The 19,699-nt window shown below is 43.6% G+C and overlaps 1 protein-coding gene across 3 annotated transcripts in view; it reads left to right on the forward strand.

The window, feature by feature from the left end:
• Window positions 1-19,699, forward strand: part of LOC140739680 (sodium/iodide cotransporter-like) — a 256,000-nt gene that overhangs the window by 102,449 nt on the left and 133,852 nt on the right. For all 3 annotated transcript variants that reach the window (XM_073068058.1, XM_073068059.1, XM_073068060.1), the window contains 2 exons: window positions 7,944-8,014; window positions 10,503-10,589. In XM_073068058.1, coding sequence (XP_072924159.1) covers window positions 7,944-8,014; window positions 10,503-10,589 — 158 coding nt within the window. The remainder of the gene's footprint in view (window positions 1-7,943; window positions 8,015-10,502; window positions 10,590-19,699) is intronic.

Raw genomic sequence — 19,699 nt, forward strand, 5'->3', positions numbered from 1 at the left:
AAGAGACAGTGCTGGAGGAGCCTCAGACCTTGAGATTGTCCAACAGGCCAGATCCTTGCTCCCTGTGTGGATGAGAGTGGGACTGTAGGAAGGATGAGCAACCTAACTGTGGCACTGTAGTTCAGGGAGCCATTCAAGAGGGGGCAGAGAAGAGAAATGTAGTGGTAATTGGGGATGGTATAGTCAGGGGAATAGACAGAATTCTCTGTCATGAGGATAGAGCTTCCTGAAGGCTGTGTTGCCTGCCTGGTGCCCAGGTTCAGGTCATCTTATCTGACCTGCAGAGGAATTTGCAGTGGGAGGGGAAGGATCCAGTTTCACGGTCCATGTGGGTACCAACGATGTGGGTGGAATGAGGAAAGAGGTTCTTCTGAGGGAATTTGAGCAGCTAGGAACTAAATTAAAAAGCAGAATCAAAAAGGTGGCAATTTCTGGATTACTACCTGGCCCACATGCAAATAGGCACAGGGTCAAGAAAATTAGAGAGTTAATGCATGGCTCAAGGATTGGTGTGGGAGAAATGAGTTTGAATCCATGGGAAATTGGCAGCAGTGTTGGTGAAGGACTGCCGGCTGGTGGCGTAGTGGCATCAGCACTAGACTTCAGGGCGAAGGCTCCCAAGTTCGAATCCAGCCGGCTCCCCTGCACGATTTCCGTCCATGCTGGGTTGAGTGTCGAGCTAGCAATTCTGCCTCGTAAAAACAAGAAAGCCTTCTAAAAAAAATACTGTCACGATGGCATCTCGATGGCTCCACTCAGAATTAAGGGCTTTCTTCTTCTTCTTCATTGATGAAGGAAGGGGCTGTACCAATGGGACAGGCTCTACCTGAACCATCATGGGACCTGGATCCTAGTGAATTGCATAAGTAGGGCTGTGGACAGGGCATTAAGCTAAATAGTGGGGAGGTGGGTTCAACATATTGGAGAAGTATGGATAAAGTAAAAAAGAAAAGTATGGATAAAGATAAAGAAAAAAGAAAAGAAAGAAAAGAGAAAAATAAGAGCGGAGTGAAGAAAAGTCAAGTGTAAAAGAGTAAAATATTACAAGATTTTAAGAACACAATGAGTGTAAGGGCACTTTATTAGAATGCTCATAGTATTGGAAACAAGGTCAGTGAATCTGGCTCAAATCAGTACAAAGGGGTATGATTTAGTGGCCATTACAGAGACGTAGTTGCAGGGTGGAGAGGATTGGGAATTAAATTTCCAAGGATATCAGGTAATACAGAAGGATAGGTAGGAAGGTAAGGGAGGTGGGATAGCTCTTAATTAAGGATGAGATCAGAGTGATAGTGAGAGGCGATAGTAAGATCTAAGGATCAGGATGTTAAATGCATCTGAGTAGAAATTAAGAATAGTAAAGAGAAAAAAATCATTGGTGGGAGTTGTCTGTCAGCCACTGAATAATAACATTACAGTGGCACAGGCTATAAACAGAGAAATACTTGAGGCATGTAAGAATGGAACAGCAATTATCGTGGGGAACTTTAACTTGCACATAATATTGGGTGAATCAAGATGGTCAAGGCAGTCTTAAGGAGGACTTCATAGAATGCATCTGTGATGGTTTTCATGAACAGCATGTTACTGAACATGCTATCTTAGATTTGATCCTGTGCAATGAGAGAGGTAAAATTAGTGATCTTGTAGTTAGGGATCATCTTGGAAAGAGTGATCACAGTATGATTGAATTTCTCATACAAATGGGGTTGCAATAGTTCAATCTAAAACCAGTGTATTATGCCTAAACAATGGAGACTGCAATGGGATGAGGGAGGATTTGGCTAGTGTAGACTGGGAACACAGACTATATGGTGGGTCAGTTGAGGAACAGTGGAAGACTTTCAAAGATATTTTTCACAGTGTTCAAAAAAAGTATATTCCAGGTAAAAACAAGGATGGTAAGGGTGGGGAGAACCAGCCTTGGATAACTAAGGAAATAGAAGAAGCTCATCCATACAAAGTTGCCAAGAGAAGTGGGAAACTGGAAGATTGGGAAAACTTGAAAAAGCAACAAAGTACCACTCAGCAAGCAATAAAAATGGGGAAGCTAGATTATGAAAATAAACTAGCACAAAAGATAAAAACAGATAGTAAGAGTTTTTATAATTATATAAAGTGGAAAAGGGTGGCTGAAATGAATGTAGTTCTCTTGGAGAAGGGGAAATTGATATTGGATAATGAGGAATTGGCCAAGGCTTTGAATGACTATCTTGTGACAGTCTTCACAGTAGAGGACACATCTTACCTGCCAAAGAGAGATGTTATGGATACAATGGGAGGTGAGGACCTCGATACAATAGCTATCACTAAAGTGGTAGTGCTGAGCTAACTTGTGGGTCTGAAGATAGATAAGTCCCCTGGTCCTGATGGAATGCATCCCAGGGTACTGAAAGAAATGGCAGAAGTTATAGTAGAGGCTTTGGTGATGATTTACCAAAATTCTTTGGACTCTGGGCAGGTCCCTGTGGATTGGAAGACAGTGAATGTCACACCACTGTTCAAAAAAGGATGTAGGCAAAAGGCAGGTAACTATAGGCCAGTTAGTTTGACGTCTGTTGTTGGGAAAATGCTGGAAGCTATCATGAAAGAAGAAATAGCGAGGCATCTGGAAAGAAATGGATCCAACAGCATGGATTCAGCAAAGGCAGGTCCTGTTTGACAAACTTGCTGGAGTTCTTTGAGGATATAAGTAGCACAGTGGATAGAGGGAAATAGATGGACGTTATTTACTTGGAATTCCAGAAGGCATTTGATAAGGTGTTGCATAAAAGACTTATCCATAAGATAAGGATGCATAGAGTTGGGGGTGATGTATTAGCATGGATAGAGGATTGGTTAACTAATAGAAAGCAGAGAGTTGGTGTTACTCTGGTTGGCAATCAGTGGTGAGCAGTGTGCTGCAGTGGCCAATGCTGGGCTTGCAACTGTTCACGATATATATTAACGATCTGGAAGAGGGGACTGAGTGTAGTATATCAAAGTTTGTTCATGATACTAAATTGAGTGGAAAAACAAATTGTGCAGAAGATATGGAGAATCTGCAGAGAGATATAGATAGATTAAGTGAGTGGGCAAAGGTATGGCAAATGGAGTACAATGTTAGTAAATGCAAGGTCATCCACTTTGGAAAAAAAATGAAAGAGCAGATTATTATTTAAATGGTAAAATATTGCAGCATGCGGCTGTGCAGAAGGACTTAAAAACATAGAAACGTAGAAAATAGGTGCAGGAGTAGGCCATTCGGCCCTTCGAGCCTGCACCAACATTCAGTATGATCATGGCTGATCATCCAACTCAGAACCCTGTACCTGCTTTCTCTCCATACCCCCTGATCCCTTTAGCCACAAGGGCCATATCTAACTTCCTCTTAAATATAGCCAATGAACCAGCCTCAACTGTTTCCTGTGGCAGAGAATTCCACAGATTCACCACTCTCTGTGTGAAGAAGTTTTTCCTCATCTCGGTCCTAAAAGGCTTCCCCTTTATCCTTAAACTGTGACCCCTCATTCTTGACTTCCCCAACATCGGAAACAATCTTCCTGCATCTAGCCTGTCCAATCCCTTTAGAATTTTATACGTTTCAATAAGATCCCCCCCTCAATCTTCTAAATTCCAGTGAGTATAAGCCTAGTTGATCCAGTCTTTCTTCATATGAAAGTCCTGCCATCCCAGGAATCAATCTGGTGAACCTTCTCTGTACTCCCTCTATGGCAAGAATGTCTTTCCTCAGATTAGGGGACCAAAACTGCACACAATATTCTAGGTGCGGTCTCACCAAGGTCTTGTACAACTGCAGTAGAACCTCCCTGCTCCTGTACTCAAATCCTTTTGCTATGAATGCCAACATACCATTTGCCTTTTTCACCGCCTGCTGTACCTGCATGCCCACCTTCAATGACTGGTGTACAATGACACCCAGGTCTCGTTGCATCTCCCCTTTTCCTAATCGGCCACCGTTCAGATAATAATCTGTTTTCCTGTTCTTGCAACCAAAGTGGATGACCTCACATTTATCCACATTAAATTGCATCTGCCATGAATTTGCCCACTCACCTAACCTATCCAAGTCACCCTGCATCCTCTTAGCATCCTCTTCACAGCTAACACCGCTGCCCAGCTTCATGTCATCCACAAACTTGGAGATGCTGCGTTTAATTCCCTCGTCTAAATCATTAATATATATTGTAAACAACTGTGGTCCCAGCACTGAGCCTTGCGGTACCCCACTAGTCACTGCCTGCCATTCTGAAAAGGTCCCATTTACTCCCACTCTTTGCTTCCTGTCTGCCAACCAATTCTCTATCTACATCAATACCATACCCCCAATACCGTGTGCTTTAAGTTTGCACATTAATCTCCTGTGTGGGACCTTGTCAAAAGCCTTTTGAAAATCTAAATATACCACATCCACTGGCTCTTCCCTATCCACTCTACTAGTTACATCTTCAAAAAATTCTATAAGATTCGTCAGACATGATTTTCCTTTCACAAATCCATGCTGACTTTGTCCGATGATTTCACCTCTTTCCAAATGTGCTGTTATCACATCTTTGATAACCGACTCTAGCATTTTCCCCACCACCAATGTCAGACTAACTGGTCTATAATTCCCCGGTTTCTCTCTCCCTCCTTTTTCAAAAAGTGGGGTTACATTAACCACCCTCCAATCCTCAGGAACTAATCCAGAATCTAAGGAGTTTTGAAAAATTATCACTGATGCATCCACTATTTCTTGGGCTACTTCCTTAAGCACTCTGGGATGCAGACCATCTGGCCCTGGGGATTTATCTGCCTTTAATCCCTTCAATTTACCTAACACCACTTCCCTACTAACATGTATTTCCCTCAGTTCCTCCATCTCACTAGACCCTCGGTCCCTTACTATTTCCGGAAGATTATTTATGTCCTCCTTAGTGAAGACAGAACCAAAGTAGTTATTCAATTGGTCTGCCATGTCTTTGTTCCCTATGATCAATTCACCTGTTTCTGACTGTAAAGGACCTACATTTGTCTTGACCAATCTTTTTCTTTTCATGTATCTATAAAAGCTGTTACAGTCAGTTTTTATGTTCCCTGCCAGCTTTCTCTCATAATCTTTTTTCCCTTTCCTAATTAAGCCCTTTGTCCTCCTTTGCTAGTCTCTGAATTTCTCCCAGTCCTCAGGTGTGCCGCTTTTTTTTGCTAATTTATATGTTTCTTCTTTGGACTTGATACTATCCCTAATTTCCCTTGTCAGCCACGGGTGCACTACCTTCCCTGGTTTATTCTTTTACCAAACTGGGATGAACAATTGTTGTAGTTCATCCATGCGATCTTTAAATGCTTGCCATTGCATATCCACCGTCAACCCTTTAAGTATCATTTGCCAGTCTATCTTAGCTAATTCACGTCTCATACCTTCAAAGTTATCCTTCTTTAAGTTCAGAACCTTTGTTTCTGAATTAACTATGTCACTCTCCATCTTAATGAAGAATTCCACCATACGATGGTCACTCTTAGGACCTCACATGACAAGATTGCTAACTAACCCTTCCTCATTGCTCAATACCCAATCTAGAATGGCCTGCTCTCTAGTTGGTTCCTTGACATGTTGGTTCAGAAAATCATCCCGCATACGTTACAAGAAATCCTCTTCCTCAGCACCCTTACCAATTTGGTTCACCCAATCTATATGTAGATTGAAGTCACCCATTATAACTACTGTTCCTTTATTGCACGCATTTCTAATTTCCTGTTTAATGCCATCCCCAACCTCACTACTACTGTTAGGTGGCCTGTACACAACTCCCACCAGCGTTTTCTGCCCCTTAGTGTTATGCAGCTCTACCCATATCGATTCCACATCCTCCAGGCTAATGTCCTTCCTTTCTATTGCGTTAATCTCCTCTCTAACCAGCAATGCTACCCCACCTCCTTTTCTTTCCTGTCTATCCCTCCTGAATATTGAATATCCCTGGATGTTGAGCTCCCATCCTTGGTCACCCTGGAGCCATGTCTCTGTGATCCCAACTATATCATATTCATTAATAATTATCTGCACATTCAATTCATCCACCTTGTTACGAATTCTCCTCTCATTGACACACAAAGCCTTTAGGCTTGTTTTTACAACACTCTTAGCCCTTATACAATTATGTTGAAAAGTGGCTCTTTTTGCTTTTTGCCCTGGATTTGCCTGCCTGCCACTTTTACTTTTCACCTTACTACATTTTGCTTCTACCCTCATTTTACACCCCTCTGTCTCTCTGCACTTGTTCCCATCCCCCTGCCACATTAGTTTAAAGCCTCCTGATAGGTAGGGATAGGAAGAGGATGGCAGCAGTGATAGTTAGGGGGTCAGACAGGTGATACTGTGGACGCAGTAAGGGAATGCAGATGGTAGTTTGCCTCCCAGGTGCCAGGGTCCGGAATGTTTCTGATTGTGTCCACAATATCATGAATTGGGAAGAAGAACAGCCAGAGGTCGTGGTACATATTGGTACCAATGACATAAAAACAGGTCCTAAAAACAGACTATAGGGAGTTAGGGAGGAAGTTGAGAAGCAGGACCTTAAAGGTAGTAAACCCAGGATTACTGGTGTGCCACGTGACATAGAAACATAGAAAACGTACAGCACAATACAGAACCTTCAGCCCACAAAGCTGTGCCAAACATGTCCTTACCTTATAACTACCTAGGCTTACCCATAGCCTTCTATTTTCCTAAGCTCCATGTATCTATCCAGGAGTATCTTAAAAGACCCTATCATTTCCGCCTCCACCGCTGTCACCGGCAGCCCATTCCACACACTGACCTCTCTCTACATAAAAACTTACCCCTGACATCTCCTCTGTACCTGCTTCCAAGCACCTTAAAACTATGCCCTCTCGTGCTAGCTATTTCAGCCCTGGGAAAAAGGTTCTGACAATCCACATGATCAATGCCTTTCATTTTCTTGTACACCTCTATCTTGTCACCTCTCATCCTCCGTCGCTCCCAGGAGAAAAGGCCGAGTTCACTCAACCTATTCTCATAAGGCAAGCTCCTCAATCCAGGCAACATCCTTGTAATTCTCCTCTGCACCCTTTCTGTGGTTTCCACGTCCTTCCTGTAGTGAGGCGACCAGAATTGAGCACAGTACAAGTGGGGTCTGACAAGGGTCCTATATAGCTGCAACATTACCTCTCAGCTCTTGAACTCAATCCCACGGTTGATGAAGGTCATCGAGCTGCATCTCCAGTTCCCTAACACGGTCCTTTAGGAGCTGCAGCTCGACGCACCAGGCGCAGATGAAGGCTGTGCAGGTTGATTCTCTGGTTATGAAGGCATATGGTGTATTGGCCTTCATCAACCGTGGGATTGAGTTTAGGAGCTGAGAGGTAAGCCCACTCATCTACTCCTCCCTCCCATCATCCCCTCCTCCCTCTGTAATATCTCCTCCTAGCTTCCTCTCCTTCACCTGATCCTCCTCTCTTCCCTCAACCATTCCTTTTCCCTCATCACCTTCCCCCTCTCCTCATTCCCTCATCCCTTCCTCCTTCCCTTCATCATTCTGCTCCCTCCTCTCATCACTTCCTCTGTCCCCTCATCTCCCTCCTCCCTCAACCTCTGCCCCACATGTACTTTTCCTCTACCTTCCTCTCCACTCATTACCCTCCTCCTTCCCTACCCTCCTCACTCCTCATTCCCTTCCTCCCCTACTGTTTTCCCCCATCCCCTGTTCTCACCCCTCATGTACGTCTCCCTCCCCTCACCCCTCTTCCCTCCTTCATCTGCCTCTCCTCCCTTCCTCCCTTCTGTGCACTCTGAATCCTTTCTCCGTTCACTCCTCTGACATATTCCTTCAATCTGCTTTTTAGTCGATTTGCTCATCTGTCAGGTGAGTCAGCAGCTGACATTCCTAGTTATTTTACCAAGGCCTGGGAAGGCTGCTGAAATCATCCTTTCTGCTTCTTTACAGCCTTGTTATACGGTTTGGCTTGCATCATATTTGCTGCTCTAGCCTCTCTCCTTGAAGGGGGTGTTCTACAGGTATGTTGGCCACATTTCCATGTTGGGGTGGCTCTGGGCTTAGATTTAGGGCAGACAATAGAACAGCTATCCGGTCAACCTATCCATTTTTCCAGCCATGTCATGGATCCATTTCCCCAAGACCACACTCCAGTGCCTCAATGGTCCTTGCTTCTAGCTGACATTTACTTCCTGATGGTCTGGGACCACAGGTACGTTGAGACCCAGAGCCAATATGGATGGCAAGCTTCTTGTGAGGAACTGACTGGGTTTTCAAGTTAATTGAGTAATTTCATAGCCAGGTCTATGAAGATCAGTAATATATTCATCAGACCTTTGGATCCAAATGTAGTTTTACAGACCTCCAAACAGGCAGCAAATAATCTGCTGGAGGAGACAACATGTCAAACCACATCTGTGTGGGAAAAGAAATTGTTGATGTATTGGGTCAAAATCCTGAACTGCGACTGAATTTTCCTGAAACATCAACAAATGCAGGAAGATCTTCGGGTGAATCTTTGATCTGGGCTGAAATAATGCTCTGTTAGGGTGCTATTGATTACCCTTGCTTCCTGTTGTGGGTGTGTACACTCCTGAACCCAGCCAGAGACTTCTTGTTTGAGAGCTCATGGAATCTAGGTGTGGTTGAGTGTTAGCTATGATTCCCCCCCCCCCCCCGTTGTGAAAGAACCTGGTTTAAGAGTGATGCTCCCTCCTGTTGTGGAAGGACCTGGTTTAGCTGTGATGCCCCTCATCATTTGGGTAGGCTCTAATATTTCCATGATGCATCCCTCCATTAGTGAAGGACCTGGTTAATAAGTGACGCCCCCCCCCCATTGTGGAAGGACCTGGTTTAACTGTGATACCCCCAACAAATATGGAAGGACCTCATTCGGCTGTTATGCTCCCCACCACTAGGGAAAGACTTGGATTAGCTGTAATGCCTCCAACATTCGTGGAAGGAATTGATTTAACTTTGATGCCCTATACCATTGTGGAAGGACATGGTTTAGTTGTGAACCCCCAGCAGTGGGGAAGGACCAAGTTTAGTTATGATGACCCCAACTGTTGTGGAGGACCTCATTTAGCTACGGTGCCTCCCAGCATTGCTGAAGAACCTGGTTTAGCTGTGATGATCTCTCCCCCACTGTTGAGGAAGGACTTGATTTAGCTGTGGTGCACCCCCTGTTGGAGAGTTGCCTGTTCACTTGTGATGACCCCACCATTGAGGAAGGACCTGCTTTAGTTGTGATGAACTTCACCATTGGCAAAGGACAGGGTTTAGTTCTGAAGCCCACCACCATTGGGGAAAGACCATTTTTACGTGATGCCTCCCACTGTTTGAGAAAGACTTGATTTTGTTGTGATGTCCTCCTCTACTGGGGAAGGACCGAATTTAGCTGTGATGCCACCCCCTACCACCACTGTGGAAGCACCTGGTTTAATTGTGATGCCCTCCACCATTGTGGAAGCGTTTGGTTTATCTGTGATGCCCCACCATTGGAAAGGGGCTGGTTTAGCTTTGATGCCCCCCACCATTGTGGCAGGACCTGATTTAGTTATGGTCTCCTCACTGTTGGGGAAGACTCCGGTATTTCTGTGATGCACCCCACCATTGGTGAAGGGCTTGGTTTAGGAGTGATGATTCCATCCCTGTTGTGGAAGGACCTAGCTAGTTGTGACAGGATCTGGTTTTGCTGCTATGCCCCAAACCAATAGAGAAAGACTTGGATTAGCTGTGATGCCCCAACAATTGGGGAAGGACCCCTGGTTTTGCTGTCATACTACCACCATTGGGGAAGAACTTGGTTTTGCTGTCATGCCCCCACAGTTGGGGAAGGACTTGGTTTAGTTGTGATTCCCCCACCATTGTGGAAAGGCCTGATTTAGTCATGATGTCCCCTCAGTTTTGGGAAAAGACCAGTTGAGTTGTGGTGCCCCCCACTGTTAGGAAGGAACTGGCTTAGCCATGATGCCCCCTGCAAATGGGGAAGGACCTGCTTTTGCTGTGATGCCCCATTGTATCTGGCATTGGGCTGCTAAGTCTCAGGACTGCTGATGGAGCACATTGCCCATATTGGAGGGAACTGATTTGGACAGAGTCCAGACAATTATATGGTCCAGTGGTGCAACAGAAGCACTGCTATCTCAGAGTTCCAGTGATATTGGTACATCCCAACCACACCCATCTCCATGCTTACTCCACATCCCAAAGACATGCTGACCAGTAGGCTGCCTGGCCACTGTCAGTTGGTCCCAGTGAATGAGGTAGTTTGGAGAATAGTGGGGAGTTGGTAGAGATATGAGAGAGTATAGGTCATGGGGAACTAACAGGGAGTTGGACAGTAATTAATGGGAATGCCCTGAGAGCTAGCATAGACTTGATGGGTTGAACAGTTTCCTCTATACTATGAGAAATATATATCATTTTACACTAGTGCCAAAAGTCAACTTTATCAGGTTAGTCTTTGTATAAGATTAACTGTAAAATATTTCACCTTCATTCTAGGGTTCCTTCACAGTGATGAGCATGATCAGTAATCCTTTGCTGGGGGTATTCATCCTTGGAATATTTCTACCTGCCACTAACACCACTGTAAGTACAGAAGAGAAGAAAAGGGATGAGGGGGCTATCAGGATGGGTAATGGAGGCAGAAGCAGAAAAAGAAAAGCATACAGAAGGGATAAAACAGACAGTACATAAAGTATGTCCTCCTATCCAGGTAACATCTTGGTGAACCTCTTCTTCACCCAGTGCAATGCTTCCCCATCCTTTCCATAATGGGATGATTAGAATTGAATGTAATGCTCCAGATGTGGTCTAAGTTTTGTAAAGCTGCAACATGACTTTCCAACTCTTGAACTCGATGCCTCAACTAATATAGGCAAGTATACCATATGCCTTCTTTACCACCCGATCAACTGTGTAGCCACTTTCAAGGAGCTATGCACTTGATCTCTTTGCACATCAACACGGTTAATATTTTACTGCCTCTTTACATTTGCTCTCCTACAGTGTAGCACCTCACATTTGGCTGAATTAAACTCCATCTGACATCTCTGCCCTTGTATGCAACTGATCTATGTCTTCTTGTATCTTTTGTAATCTACACTATCCAAATATGCAGCAACTGAGATACCAGTACAAGACCCTGCAGAACATCTCTAGTACAGGCCTGCAGCCAGAAGTTCCTCAATGTTCCAGTGGCTATTGGGGTGTTGAGAGTATAATCCCATCAGAATGATTGCACATTTCTTATTTTTGAGTGCTACCCTTAAAGACTGTGAATGAGCTTGCCATTATGTCACCTCTAAATGCAGCTTTGATATTGATATTGCAACTTACTTCCCCACCCCCCACACAACTTTAATCTCCCACTCTATCTTTACTAAAACATGGAAACCGTAAGACTTGATTCATGGCACTGGGTCTGACTCTGTGACTCAGAAGAGAAGGGGGGAGAAGAGGTGAGTGTGGTGATAGGGGATTTGTTATTTAGGGGAACAGAAAGAAGATACTCTGGGCAAGAACGAGATTCCCAGATGGTATGTTACTTCCAGGGTGTCACGGACTAGGACACCTCTGATCGAGTCACCTCAGATCGAGTCCTCAGTATTAAGTGGAGGGTGAGCAGCCAATGATTGTTGTCCATGTAGGACATAGGTAGGAAGAGTGACAAGGTTCTGGAAAGGGAGTTCAGCAGCTAGGTGATAAGTTAAAGGGCAGGGTCACAGGATTCTACCCAAGCCACTTGTTAATGAGGCCAGATATAGGAAGATTATACAGTTTAATACATGGCCAAGGAGGTGGTGTGGTGGGGAGAAGGGTAAGATTTTTGGATCATTGGTTTCTCTTCCAGGGAAGATGGGACTTGTACAGAAGCGATGGTTTGTTCATGAACTAGAAGGAAACTAATATCCTAGCGCAAAAGTTTGCTAATGCTGCACAGAGAGGTTTAAACTAGAGTTGCAGGGGAATGGGAACCAGAGTGCCAGACAGATAGTGGAGAGGTTGTGGAGACAGATGTTTTTAAGACCTCAGAGAGTTAGGAACCAAAAGGTTAACCATGATGCGACTAGTGTCCTGATCTGCGTATATTTCAATGCAAGAAGTATCGAAGGAAAGGCAGATGAGAACAGGGCATGGACCGACACATGGAATAATGATATTGTAGCCATTAGTGGGACTTGGTTGCAGGAGGGGGCAGGACTGGCAGCTCAATATTCCAAGGTTCTGTTGTTTTAGATGTGACAGAACAGGAGGAAGGGATGATGTTACTCATCAGGGAAAAACTCAGTCAGAACAGACTGGAGAACTCATCTAGTGAGGTGTTATGGCTGGAGCTGAGGAATTAAAAAAGGAATGACCATGTTAATGGGCCTATATTACAGATCATCCAACAGTATGAGGGATTCAGAGGAACACATTTTTAGAGTTTGCAACTGTTGCAAACTATTGGGAGTTTGCGAAGTGATCAGACTCACTTTGGGAAGTCTGATCACCTGGTTGTACTTCTGCTCCCTAACTATAGGCAGAGACTGAAGACTGCAGCACCAGTAGTAAGAACCAAGAAGTTATGGACAAGGGAAGCACAGGAGCACTTACAGGACTGCTTTGAATTGATGGACTGGACTGTGTTCAGGGATTCATCTTCGAATCCGGATGAGTATGCTGCATTTGTTACCGACTTCATTAAAACCATAATGGATGAATGTGTGCCTACAAAGACTTACTGTACATTCCCAAACCAAAAGCCATGGATGAACCAGAAGGTACGTCATCTGCTGAAGGCTAGATCTGTGGCATTCAAGTCTGGCGACCCAGGTCTGTACCCGAAAACCAGATATGATTTATGGAGGGCTAGCTCAAGGGTGAAGAGACAATTTCAAATGAGGTTGGAAGTGACATCGGATGCACAGCAACTCTGGCAGGGTTTGCAAGACATTACTTCCTACAAGGCAAAACCCAATAGCATGAATGGCAGTGATGATTCACTACCAGATTAACTCAATGCCTTCTCTGCCCGCTTTGAAAAGGAGAATATAACTACAGCTGTGAAGATCTCTGCTGCAGCTGATGACCCTATGATCTCCATCTTAAAGGCCGATGTTAGGCTGTCTTTAAAGAGAGTGAACTCTCGCAAGTTGGTAGGTCCCAATGGAGTACCTGGTAAGGCTCTGAAAACATGCCAACCAATTGGCAGGAGTATTCAAGGACATTCTCAACCTCTCACTGTTATGGGCAGAAGTTCCCACTTGCTTCAAAAAGGCAATATTTATACCAGTGCCTAAGAAAAGTAATGTGAGCTGCCATAATGACCGTCACCCGGTAGCACCCATATCAACAGTGATTAAATACTGTGAGAGATTGGCCATGACTAAAATGAACTCTTGCCTCAGCAAGGACCTGGACCCATTGCAATTTGTCTATTACCACAATAGGTCAACGGCAGACACAATCTCAATGGCTCTCCACACAGCTTTAGACCACCTGGACAACACAAACACCTACATCAGGATACTGTTCATCGACTATAACTCAGCATTTAATAGGATCACTCCCACAGGCCTGATTGAGAAGTTGCAGAACCTGGGCCTCTGTACTCCCTCTGCAATTGGATCTTCAACTTCCTAACCGGAAGACCACAATCTGTGCGGATTAGTGATAACATATCATCCTTGCTGACGATCAACACTGGCACACCTCAGGGGTGTGTGCTTAGCCCACTGCTCTACTCTCTATATACCCATAACTGTGTGGCTAGGCATAGCACAAATACCATCTATAAATTTACTGGCGATACAACCATTGCTGGTAGAATTTCAGGTGGTGACGAGAGAGTGTACAGGAATGAGATATGCCAATTAGTGGAGTGGTGCTGCAGCAACAACCTGGCACTCAACATAGTAAGATGAAAGAGCTGATTGATGACTTCTGGAAGGGTAAGACAAAGGAACACATACCAATCCTCATAGAGGGATCAGAAGTGGAGAGAGTGAGCAGTTTCAAGTTCCTGGGTGTCAAGATCTCTGAGGATCTAACCTGGTCCCAACATATCGATGTAGTTATAAAGAAGGCAAGACAGTGGCTATACTTTGTTAGGAGTTTGAAGAGGTTTGGTATGTCAACAAATATACTCAAAAATTGCTATAGATAGATAGATACTTTATTCATCCCCATGGGGAAATTCAACTTTTTTCCAATGTCCCATACACTTGTTGTAGCAAAACTAATTACATACAATACTTAACTCAGTAAAAAAATATGATATACATCTAAATCACTATCTCAAAAAGCATTAATAATAGCTTTTAAAAAGTTCTTAAGTCCTGGTGGTAGAATTGTAAAGCCTAATGGCATTGGGGAGTATTGACCTCTTCATCCTGTCTGAGGAGCATTGCATCGATAGTAACCTGTCGCTGAAACTGCTTCTCTGTCTCTGGATGGTGCTATGTAGAGGATGTTCAGAGTTATCCATAATTGACCGTAGCCTACTCAGCGCCCTTCGCTCAGCTACTTTGCCCACGACAGAGCCCGCCTTCCTTACCAGCTTATTAAGACGTGAGGCGTCCCTCTTCTTAATGCTTCCTCCCCAACACGCCACCACAAAGAAGAGGGAGCTCTCCACAACTGACCTATAGAACATCTTCAGCATCTCACTACAGACATTGAATGACGCCAACCTTCTTAGGAAGTACAGTCGACTCTGTGCCTTCCTGCACAAGGCATCTGTGTTGGCAGTCCAGTCTAGCTTCTCGTCTAACTGTACTCCCAGATACTTGTAGGTCTTAACCTGCTCCACACATTCTCCATTAATGATCACTGGCTCCATATGAGGCCTAGATCTCCTAAAGTCCACCACCATCTCCTTGGTCTTGGTGATATTGAGACGCAGGTAGTTTGAGTTGCACCATATCACAAAGTCCTGTATCAGTTTCCTATACTCCTCCTCCTGTCCATTCCTGACACACCCCACTATGGATATACCATTGAGAGTATTCTGACAGGCTTCACACTGTCTGGTATGGGGGTGGGGGGCTACTGTACAGGACCGAAATAAGCTGCAGAAGGTTGTAAATGTAATCAGCTCCATCTTGAATACTAGCCTACAAAGTACCCAGGACATCTTCAAGGAGTGGTGTCTCAGAAAGGCAGTGTCCATTATTAAGGATCTCCAACACCCAGGGCATGCCTTTTTCTCACTGTTACCATCAGGTAGAAGGTACAGAAGCTTGAAGGCACATAATCAGTGATTCAGGAACAGCTTCTTCCCCTCTGCCATCTGATTCCTAAATGGACATTGAATCCTTGAACACTACCTCACTTTTTAAATATATATTATTTCTGTTTTTTGCATGATTTTTAATCTATTCAATATACTTATACTGTAATTGATTTACTTATTTATTATTTATTTTCTTCTATATTATGTATTGAATTGAACTGCTGCTGCTAAGTTAACAAATTTCATGACACATGCTGATGATAATAAACCTGATTTTGATTCTGAACTGTTGCAACTGTTGCAACAAATATTGGGTTGCGATAGTAGGTGATTTTAACTTTCCACATATTGTCTGGGACTCTCATGCTGTAAAAGGGCTGGATGGGAAAAAGTTTGTCAAAGGTGTTCTGGAAAGTTTTGTTAATCAGTAAATACAAGTTCCAGCAAGAGAGTATGCAATAGAAACATAGAAACATAGAAAACCAACAGCACAATACAGGCCCTTCAGCCCACAATGCTGTGCTGAACATGTACTTACTTTAGAAATTACCTAGGGTTTCCCATAGCCCTCTATTTTTCTAACTCCGTGTATCTATCCAGGAGTCTCTTAAAGGACCCTATTGTATCTTGATCTGTAATTAGGGAATGAGGCAGGGCAGGTGACAGAAATTTGTGTAGGTGATCAAAATGCCATTAGTTTCAAAGTAAATATGGAAAAAGATAGGTCTGGTCTGCAGGTTGAGATTCACGGTTGGAGAAAAGCCAATTTTGATGGTATCAGAAAATATCTGTCAAGTGTGTATTGGGACAGGTTGTTTTCTGGCAAAGGTCTACTTGGTAAATGGGAGGCCTTCAAAAGTGAAATATGAGAGTACAAAGCTTGTATGTGCCTGTAAAAGGTAAAGATAACAGGTTTAGGGAACCTTGGTTTTTAAGAGATATTGAGGCTCTGGTTAATAAAAGAAAAGGAGGTGCATAGTAGTTGCTATTGAGGTGCTTATGGAGTATAAGAAATGCAGGGAAACTCTTAAGAAGAAAATCAGGAGGGCTAAAAGAAGGCAAGAGGTTGCCCTAGCAGACAAGGTGAAGGAGAATCCTACAGGATTCTACAGATATGTTAAGAGCAAAAGGATTGCAAGGAACAAAAGTGGTCCTTTGGAAGATCAGAATTGTATTCCATGCATGGAGCCAAAAGAGATGAGGGAGTTATAAAAGAATTTTTTGCATCTGTAATTACTCAAAAGGTGACTGAACCCTGTGGTACTCCACTAGTCATAGGCAACTATCTACTACCACACTCTGGCTTCTTCCACTAAGTCAATGTCTAATTCAACTTACTACCTCATCTTGTATGCCGAGCGACTGAACCTTCTTGACCAACCTCCCATGCGGGATCTTGTCAAATGCCTTGCTAAAGTCCATATAGACAACATCCACTACCTTGCCTTCATCAACTTTACTGGTAATTTCCTTGTATAATTCTATAAGATTGGTTACCCTCAAAAAAAAGAAATAAGGTTAAAAGAATACAGAGGAAATTTTCAAAGATTTTGCTGGGGCTAGAGGACCTGAGTTATAAGGAAAGATTGAACAGGTTAGGACTTTATTCTTTAGAAGATTGAAGATTGAGGGGAGATTTGATAGAGGTAGACAAAATGATGGGGTGTATAGATAGAGTAAATGCAAGCAGGCTTTTTCTACCGAGTTTGGTTGGGACTACAACTAGAAGTCATGGGTTAAGGGTGAAAGGTGAAAAGTTTGAAGGGAAAATGAGGGAACTTCTTCAATCAGAGAGTTGTGAGAGTGTTGAATAAGCTGCCAGTGCAAGTGGTGCATGTGAGCTAAATTTCAATATTTCCAAAAATGTTTGGATAGAGCATGGATGGTAGGGGTCTGAAGGACGTTGGTCTTCATACAGGTCAATGGGAGAAGGCAGTTTAAATGATTTGGCATAGACTAGATGGGCCAAAGGGCCTGTTTCTACGCTGTACTTTTCTATGGCTTTATAACTTGAAGACCATAAGACATGGGAGCAGAATTAGGCCATTTGGTCCATCAAATCTGCTCTGCCATTCCATTATGTTTGATTTATTATCCCCTTCAACCCCATTCTCTGAGTACTTCTTGAGTTTAAGAGCCGAGAGGTAATGTTGCAGCTATACAGGACCCTGGTCAGACCCCACTTGGAGTACTGTGCTCAGTTCTGGTCGCCTCACTACAGGAAGGATGTGGAAACCATAGAAAGGGTGCGGAGGAGACTTACAAGGATGTTGCCTGGATTGGGGAGCATGCCTTATGAGAATACATTGAGCGACCTCGGCCTTTACTTCTTGGAGCAGCGGAGAATGAGAGGTGACCTGATAAAGGTGTATAAGATGATGAGAGGCATTGATCATGTGGATAGTCGGAGGCTTTCTCCCAGGGCTGAAATGGTTGCCAAGAGAGGACAGAGTTTTAAGGTGCTTGGAAGTAGGTACAGATGAGATGTCAGGGGTAAGTTTTTTACTCAGAGAGTGGTGGGTGCATGGAATGGGCTGCTGGCAACAGTGGTGGAGGCGGATATGAAGGGATCTTTTAAGAGACTCCTGGAAAGGTACATGAAGTTTAGAAAAATTGAGGGCTATTGGTAACCCTGGGTAATTTCTAAAGTAAGTACATGTTCGTCTCAGCATTGTGGGCCAAAGGGAAACTATAGAAACGGTGCAAAGGAGATTTACTTCCTCATCCAGGTCATTTATAAAAATCACAAAGAGAAGGGGTCCCAAAACAGATCCCTGAGGCACACCACTGGTGACCGACCTCCATGCAGAATATGACCCGTCTGCAACCACTTCTTGCTTTCTATGAGCAAGCCAGTTCTGGATCCACAAAGCAATGTCCCATTGGATCCCATGCCTCCTTACTTTCTCAGTAAGCCTTGCATGGGGTACCTTATCAAATGCCTTGCTGAAATCCACATACACTACATCTACTGCTCTGCCTTCATCAATGTGTTTAGTCACATCCTCAAAAAATTCAATCAGGCTCCTAAGGCACGAATTGCCTTTGACTAAGTCATGCTGACTATTCCTAATCATATTATGCCTCTCTAAATTTTTGTAAATCCTGCCTCTCAGGATCTTTTCCATCAGCTTACCAACCACTGAAGTAAGACTCACTGAAGTAATTTCCTGGCTATCTCTACTCCGTTTCTTGAATAAGGGAACAACCTGTGCAACCCTCCAATGCACCAGAACTTCTTCCATCCCCATTGACGATGCAAAGATCATTGCCAGAGGCTCAGCAATCTCCTCCCTCACTTCCCACAGTAGCCTAGGGTACATCTCATTCGGTCCCAGGTGACTTATTCAACTTGATGCTTTCCAAAAGCTCCAACACATCCTCTTTTTTAATGTCTATATGTTCAATCTTTTCAAGTTATCCCTATAATTGAAAGATCATTTTCCATAGTGAATACTGAAGCAAAGTATTCATTAAGTATCTCTGCTATCTCCTCTGGTTCCATACACAATTTTGCACTATCACACTTGATTGGTCCTACTCTCTCATGTCTTATCTTCTCGCTCTTCACGTACTTGTAGAATGCTTTGGGGTTTTCCTTAATCCTGCTTGCCAAAGCCTTGTCATGGGCCCTTCTGGCTCTCCTAATTTCATTCTTAAATTCTTTCCACCTTGCCTTATAATATTCCAGATCTCTGTCATTACCTAGTGTTTTGAACCTTTCGTAAGCTTTTCTTCTTGACTAGATTTTCAACACCACGGTTCTTGTACCCTACCATCCTTTTCTATCTCATTAGAATGTACCTATGCAGAACACCACGCAAATATCCCCTGAACATTTGCCACATTTCTGCCATACATTTCCCTGAGAACATCTCTTCCCAATTTATGCTTCCAATTTCCTGCCCGATAGCTTCATATTTCCCCTTACTCCAATTAAACACTTTCCGAACTTGTCTGTTCCTATCCCTCTCCAATGTTATTGTAAAGGAGATAGAATTGTGATCACTATCTCCAAAATGCTCTCCCACTGAGGGACCTGACACCTGATCAGGTTCATTTCACAATGCTATATCAAGTATAGCCTCACCTTATCTACATTATTTTGTCAGGAAACCTTCCTGAACACACCTAACAAACTCCACCCCATCTAAATCCCTCGCTCTAGGGAGATGCTAATCAATATTTGGGAAATTAAAATCTTCCACCACGACAACCTTGTTATTATTACACCTTTCCAGAATCTGTCTCCCTATCTGCTCCTCGATGTCCCTTACAATTGGGTGTTCTATAAAAAACAACTTCTGAAAATCCAAGTAAGTAACATCCACTGCCCCTCCTTTGTTTACCCTGCTTATTATTTCCTTGAAGAACTCAAATAGATCGGTCAGGTAAGATTTCCCTTCACAGAAACCATGCTGACTTTGACTTATTTTATCATCAGTTTCCAAATGCTCTGAAACCTCGTCCTCAATAATAG

The sequence above is a fragment of the Hemitrygon akajei genome, chromosome 16 (assembly GCF_048418815.1).
Source record: "Hemitrygon akajei chromosome 16, sHemAka1.3, whole genome shotgun sequence".
In the NCBI taxonomy this organism is placed as follows: Eukaryota; Metazoa; Chordata; class Chondrichthyes; order Myliobatiformes; family Dasyatidae; genus Hemitrygon; species Hemitrygon akajei.